This window comes from Nycticebus coucang, chromosome 2, assembly GCF_027406575.1.
Source record: "Nycticebus coucang isolate mNycCou1 chromosome 2, mNycCou1.pri, whole genome shotgun sequence".
Taxonomy (NCBI): Eukaryota; Metazoa; Chordata; class Mammalia; order Primates; family Lorisidae; genus Nycticebus; species Nycticebus coucang.
In genome coordinates, this window is record NC_069781.1 from 25,976,751 (window position 1) to 25,984,368 (window position 7,618).

General features: G+C 42.2%; 1 protein-coding gene across 1 annotated transcript in view; it reads right to left on the bottom strand.

Moving 5' to 3' along the window:
* UGCG (UDP-glucose ceramide glucosyltransferase) overlaps window positions 1-599 on the bottom strand; it is a 44,362-nt gene extending 43,763 nt beyond the window's left edge. Inside the window, exon 1 of the mRNA XM_053565900.1 lies at window positions 97-599. Within this exon, the coding sequence (XP_053421875.1) occupies window positions 97-194 (98 nt within the window). The 5' untranslated portion in view covers window positions 195-599. The remainder of the gene's footprint in view (window positions 1-96) is intronic.
* Between the last annotated feature and the right edge of the window lie 7,019 nt (window positions 600-7,618).

The window sequence follows — 7,618 nt, forward strand, 5'->3', positions numbered from 1 at the left end:
TAGCCGAACCCAGGCCCCTCCAAAGCGCAAGTGCCTCCCTCCCATCCTCGGCGGTCCCCGAGGCCCCTTGAGGCTCTCCGGCTGCCCCTCACTCACGTGTAGATGATGGCCATGAAATGCATCAACCACAGCACCAAGAAGAGGGCGAACCCGAACACGGCCATTCCCTCCAGGGCCAGGTCCAGCAGCGCCATCCCCTGGCCCGCTGGCCCGGCCCGGCCCGCTCCGGCCGCCAACGCGGACAGCGCTCCTGCAGGAGGAGGACAGGGTGGGCGCCCGGTGCCCGGGCGCGGGAGGCGAGAGGAAGATGCGGAGAGGAAGGGGCGGAGGAGGGTGGGGACGGAAGGGGCGGGCAGGGCCTGCGCGCCCCCGCCCGCGCGCCCTCGGCCGCGCGCAGTCCCCGGCGCGCTCGCGACTGCAGGAGCTGCGGCGGCGGCACCCCGCGGTCAGGGCGGCTACGACCCCACGGCTCGGTTGGCCTCCCCCGACTCCCGCGGCCGCCGGCCGGCCCCCGCGCGTCGCCGCCCAGCCGCCTCTCCGCCGGGTTCCCGGCCGTGCAGCTCCGCCACCCTGCTCGGCCACCGCAGCTCCGCGCACTAGTGGAACCCGGCGGCTCGCGCTCGGACTCCCCGGCGCGCCCCGCCCAGTGCCCGCCCTCCGGATTCGCCGCGCCCGCCTCTCCCGGGCGGGGCTCCCGCTCCTCCGCGCCCACCCTGCAGCCAGCGCGCCGGTGCACCCCGGCGAGAGCGCGCCCCAGGAAGCTTCCCAGCTGCACGCAGGCGGGGCTTTCCCCCGGCTCTGCGCTCCGGCAGCCGCCCACCCAGCCTCGCCGGGCGGAGGCACCCAGAGCCGGCACATTGCTGCTCGGGGCTGGGCTCCTTCGGCCGCGGCGGCGGCGGTAGCGACTCCAGACCCCGCGCCCGGCTCCGAGGCGGCTCTCTCTCCGTCTGGCTCTACTGTTGCAGGCGCCCCAGAAAAAGACACGGGGTTCCAAGCAGCTCCCGGCGCCTATCTCGAAACTCAACTCCCAACGCCGTGTCTCCAGCCTCCCAGCTGGGCACTGATCTGAACGGCTAGGCCCTCCAGGCCACCTTCCTGGGCGCCAGGGTTTCCCGTCGCCTCCCCAGCTTATTGCTTTTTATGTCGCGGGATCTTTGATTAAAACGGACCCGATAGTAAAATAATCTCCTTGTGCCTTACCAGATATCTAAGCGCATTGGAGGCTGTGTGTATTATAAAACAAATTGTTAAAAAAAGAAAGAGAAAGAAAAATTCTAAAAACTCAGAATGTGAAGATCAGTTGCCATTGAAGTTCCCTAAGGCTGTCCCATTCGGTAGCCACTTGGGGCTGAGTGTGTTGAGATGTGCTTGTGAACAGTACACTGATGTAAAAAACCAATAAATACATATAAATTATAAAATTTATTTCACTTTAATTTTTTTAGAAAATGTGACTATTAGAAAATTTTATGACACAGTTCGGCTCTAAAATGGAAAGAAGTGTTACTTTGGATAGTAAAGTAACTTAGTATTCATCCTAATTTTCAGAGTCAGCCAGGAAGATGCTCTTACTAAATATTTTTGTTTGTTTCTTTTGCCTGGACAAGTTTGTATTGTTCCTCGTTTATTTTGTTTAAACAATGTTTATTATTGCAAGTAATTTCTTTTTAAATAATCCAAGACCTCTCTTGAGAGATTGCACAATTGAATTCAATTTTGAACAGTTTATTATTGTTACTTATTATAGTCAGTAATGATTGAATGAGCTACCTCAATCTACAATTAGATGATAAACTATAATTAGAAGTGTTTAATGTCTGTATTGAGAACCAATCCTGGATTCAATCTCCTTTATTCTACCGGTATAAAATCAGTGGGAAAGAACAGTGGTTAGAAATCAATTTTCATTGTTGAAATTTACTGGTTGATAAAAATTGGATAGAATCCTAACATGGAAATAATTACAAACAGAAACTTTCAGATGTCACTATTGTAGTTAATTCTAAGACACGCTTTTGCAAAACACTTTTAGCGCGTTGTAACATTTCTGAAATGGGAATGTGTCCCACAGTCAATGCCATCTTACAATGAATTGCCATTTTTTTCTTAGTCGAAGATAAAATAGTGCTGTATCTTATAATTAATGTTGTCTCTGACTTGATGAATCACTCAATATAAACATTTTGTTATTATCTGCATCTTTCCAAACTGTTTTCTGGAACCTTACAATATTATACAATATGATCAATAACACTGAAAATGAGGTCAAAGAGAGGTGAAAGTAGATGTTCTTAAGGGTTAATTAATATGCTGGAATTGAGTACAATCTGTTGATTAAAGTTCAGTTCTGTTATAAACGTGACTCTAGTTAAACTAAGTTTGCCCAAACTTGGCTTTGAAAAAGTCTCTTTAGAATATGTAATTCTAACATTCTGTAGATAGTGTACCTTCCAATGTCTGTGTTTCTTCCATGTGGTAGCATGTGAGATCCTGTTGGTTGATCTCAGTTAACTTTTTTTTTTTTGAGACAGAGTTGCCTTTTCTATGGCATCACAGCTCACGGCAACCTCAAACTCTTGGGTTTAAGTGATTCTCTTGCCTTAGCCTCCCAAGTAGCTGGGACTACAGGCCCCTGCCACAATGCCTGGCTATTTTTTATTTCAGTTGTCATTGTTATTTAGCTGGCCCAGGCCAGGTTGCCAGCCTCCAGTGTATGTGGCCACTGTGCTATGGGCGCCGAGCCTCAATTAACTTTTTTTAATTTGGTTGTTTCTTTAAAGGGCCTTCTTCTCTTTTAGAAAAACAATTCTACCAAGTTCAGAGATTCTAATTTTTCCCAGTGGCACTCCAGTAACATTAGGTATATATTAGAATTCATACCTTTTTAAGGAGCAATGTTTTTAGAAGCAAGCAAAACCCCAATTTTTCTATTATTTAATGGCTATAGTTTATCAAACCTTAATGAGTAAATAATTCAGAATGTCTGGTTCAAACTAAGTTTGAACACACTTTTTGGCTCGAACCAAACCCAAACCAAAATAATTAATTATAGCTGGTTCTAAACTGAAACTAAAATGAAAAGTATATTGCTTACAGTCCTATATCCCAGGAAAAGAAAAACAACAGAAGTCTGGGAAACACAGGTATGAAAGTTATTTCAGAGAAACAAAACAATTAAACTATGGCAAGATAATAATGTTACATATATTTTCCCAAAATACTTATGTTTAAATTTTTATGGTATACTTTTAAAAGATAACACATTTTGAATAATTGAAATTCTTGATTTGGGTTGTATCTAGGAAAAACATCATCTTTGATAAGATTTCTAGATAAATCAAGCTTAAAACATGCTATTGGAAAGCTATGCACAGAAAAAAGACTGAAAGAAACAACATCAGATGACTATTTGTAAGAGCTAACTTTTTAAAATCTGCCTTTTTAACATCTGTCTTTTACATGAACATTATTGTTGTTATGATGAAAAATAATCGTTTTTCTATTTTACAAAGGAGTTCATCATTGATTAAAATGGTAATTTTTCATAATTTTTTTTAATTAGTAAGTAGTACAGACACTCTGGAAGACAGTTTAGCAATTTCTTACAAAACTAAACATTCTCATACAATTATGATCCAGCACTTACATTCCTTGGTATTTACCCAAATGAGTTGAAAACTTATGTCCACACAAAAGTCTGCATGTAGATGTTTATAGGACCATCCAAACTATTCTGCTGTTCTGATGATCCCATAATGGTAGATGCTTGTCATGCATTTATCAAACTCCATAGAAAGTATAACTCCAATAGTGGACCCTGATGTAAACTATGGACTTTAGGTAATAATGATGTAGGTTCATCAATTATAACAACAATACCACTTGGTGCAGAATGTTGAGAGTGGAGTGCCGGGAGCCAAAACATATCACAAAAATGCCCCTTGCTATCTTGATTTTACGAGCAAACTATTCTCAGGAATTCAACCGTAAACAGCAACAGTACTTTCCCCTTGCATATCTCCTCAAAAATGCACCCCCCGCCTTAGGGTCCTTCTCCTAGTAATATTCCAGAAACTAGCCCCCTCCCCACCCTGCTAGGAACAGCCCTTAGTTACTTCCTCGTTTGAATGCTTATAAGCCCAGCTGAAACAATAAACTCTTTGGAGCTTGATCAGACTCTTGACTTGCTCTCATTCTTTCGTGTCTCTTGTCCCCTCATTCGACTGACCCCTTTGTTTCCCAGGTCCCCGTTGAATTCCCCGCGGGCCGGGGCAGTGGAGGAGGCTAGGTGAGGGAGAGTAGGAGGGGATATAGGCACTCAATGTACTTTCTGCTCAATTTTACTGTGATCCTAAAACTGCTCTAAAAAAGAAAGCCTATTCAAAAATTATCAAGTGTTCCACTTAAAAATGTGTATATTATGTATCTGTGTATAGAAATAAAAGTGTCTGAATAAGTAAGATGAATATAGAAATAAAAGTGTCTGAATAAGTAAGATGAAAACAATTGGCCATCAGATCCCAGGGCTTAGCACTTTGTGGGCCTTCAAATATTTGTTGAATGAATGGATACATTAATCTATAATACTTTGACAGAACTCACTGGGAAAATTGTTCAGCTTTCTCCTTTGTAAATATTTTTTAAATGTTTTTTTCTTTGTGGGGAAAAAAAAAAATCCACATTAACCACCACCAGACCCGTCCATCTTTCATCTTACAAAATTCAGCCACAGAGTCGAGGCCGAGGCAAGAACCAGCCTAAAAAGAGCAAGACCCTGTCTCTATTAAAATAGAAAAAGGAGCCAGTTATCGTGACTACTCCTGAGTAGTCCCAGCTACGACTGGAAGGCAGGTGAATCGTATGAGCCAGGAGTTTGTAGTTGCAGTGACCTATAATCACACCACTGCACTCCAGCCAGGGCAACAGAGTGAGACTCTACCTCAAAAAAAAAAAAAAAAAAAAAAAGCCACAGAATTAGAGTAACTATATATTAGTTGTCTACCTAATCGCAACCTAAAGACCCATTAGGTTACCAGCATGATTTTCCTGTCAATGTTTTCCATTTTTGTCATTAATGTAAAAAATCTTTCATATAAACATTTCAGAGACCACAATTCAGTTCCCTATGGTAAATATGTTGTTATGTTTAAAAGGCAGGCATACTGTATATTGTTAGTCCTGTAAAAAACTTTAAAAATAAGGTGAAAACACGGTGATCATCCAGAAATTGAGTAAATTGACATTTGTGTTAGTGCCAAGAGAAACAATAAATACTGTCTTTTTTCTTTTGTGATTAACTTACATTGGTTTGTTACCCATAAAATGGGAACTTTGTAAAAGCATTCAGACACTAAGATACTACGTATATTACTGTGAACAGCCTTCAAATGATACAAAGGTTCTAGGCAAATTATCAGCCCAGGACCTGATGGTGATAAACCACTGGTATGGTGTGTTTGTACATGTGGGTATGGTCCGGGGGAGTGACTAGAGTTCACTAGGGTTCACAAACTCTCAGCTGCTTTGTTAGCTCATGTTCATATGCCTAAGTTTTGTTTTGTTTATTCATTCATTTGTTTATTTATTGAGACAGAACCTCATTCTGTCGCCCAGGCTAGAGTGCGGTAGCATTAGCCTAGCTCACAGCAACCTCAAACTCCTGGGTTCAGGTGATCCTCCTGCCTCAATCTTCCAAGTAGCTGAGTCTACAGGCACCTGCCACAACACCCAGATAATTTTTTCCCCCATTTTTAGTAGAGACGGGGTTGCTTCCTGCTCAGGCTGGTCTCAAACTTCTGAGCTCAAGGGATCCTCCTGCCTCAGCCTCCCAGAGTGCTAGGAATAGAAGCTTGAGCCACTGTGCCTGGATCAGAAACCAATTAAAATCTATTTCACCACATACCAATTTTTCTTTCAAAATTTTGTATTTGATCTTGTTTTAATCCACAATTTGCTAGGTGGAATCACTAATGTTCTTGTTGTTGAGACAGAATCTCACCCTATACCCTGAGCAGAGTCAGTGGTGTCATCACTCCCTGCAACCTTAGACTGGGGCTGTGGGCATCCCACTACCTCAGCCCTCCTGAAACCACTGAGATTACAGGCGCCCACCTGGGTTTTTCATTTTTTTCATGAGTCGGGGTCTCACTCTTGCTCAAACAACTCTCAGACTCCTGAGCTCAAGCAATCCTCCTGCCTCAGCCTCCCACAGTGCTGGAATTACAGCTGCCACGCCCGGCTAATGTTCATTCTTAAAAGAAGCAAATTTGAGATTTCCTAAAAAACCCCATGTAAATAACAACTATTTTTCTTTTAAAAATGTTTTAAATTTTCTTTATTTTTAGATAGATCGTTATGATTCAATCCATTTTATTTATTAGCATTCATAATGTTAAAATTTTCACCTAGGCTATATAGGGTGTGTGTGTTTAAACAAACTTGGTAAGGTATTGAGAGAGAGAGAGACTGACTAATATTTATTTAAAGCAAGAACATAAATTATATGCTGGGCAATTTTTTAAAATATTAACTTGATTTTCATAGGCATGAAATGTACAATTGAAAACCAAAAATATTAAATACTCAGGTGACATTTGATTAAGTGAGGGTGATGAAGTTGGTACCTAGCCCTGTCAGATTTCAAAGCCAATGCTATTTATGTAAGCAAGGACAGTATTGAATTCATTTAAACAATATGTAGTAGATGTTCAACTCTCAAAATTCAGTTTGCAAAGTAGATTTTGGTCTAGCATTGTATGGTTTGGTAATCAATGTTATGTATATTTCACCATCTGACATTTATAGGAAAGTCAGCTTCCCCATCTGAGATTTAGGAAAGCATATTAAAAGTAGATGATATGTGTTCAAATACATTGGTAATTTAAGCATCTTTCTTTTTCCTTCTACCATATCATTTGCTTCGGTTAAGAAGGAATTTCATGAAATATGCTGTCTTTTCAGAACAATTCCTTTAAGAGAATAAACAATAAGAATGTGAAAGAATGACTTTTTTAAAAATCAGTTGCAGGACTAGAATGCAGTGGCTTCATTATAGCTCAGCAAAACCTCAAACTCCTGGGCTCAAGTGATCCTCCTGACTCAGCCTCCTCAGCAGCTGGGACTCCATGCACCTGCATATACTATATCTGACTAACTTAAAACAATTTTTTTTCAGAGATAGGGTCTCTTATTATTGCCCAGGCTGGTCTCAAATGGCCTCAAAGGATACTCCCACTTTGGTCTTCCAAAGTGCTAGGATCATATAGGCATGACCCAAGACACACAGCCAAGAATGATTTTTTTTTTTTTTTTTGAGACAGCGTCTCACTTTGTCACCCTTGGTAGAGTGCTGTGGTATCATAGCTCACCACAACCTCCTACACTTAGGCTCAAGCAACCCTCTTGAGTAATTGGGACTACAGGCACCGGACAGAACACTTGGCTAGATTTTTAGAGGTAGGATCTGGCTCTTTCTTGCTCAGGCTGATCTCCAACTCTGAGCTCAGGTGATCCACCTGCCTCGGCCTCCTAGAGTGCTAGGATTACAGGTGTGAGCCATCGCCCCCTGCCCACACCTAAGGATGACTTTTTTAAAGTACTTTTTTCTTATAAAATAATA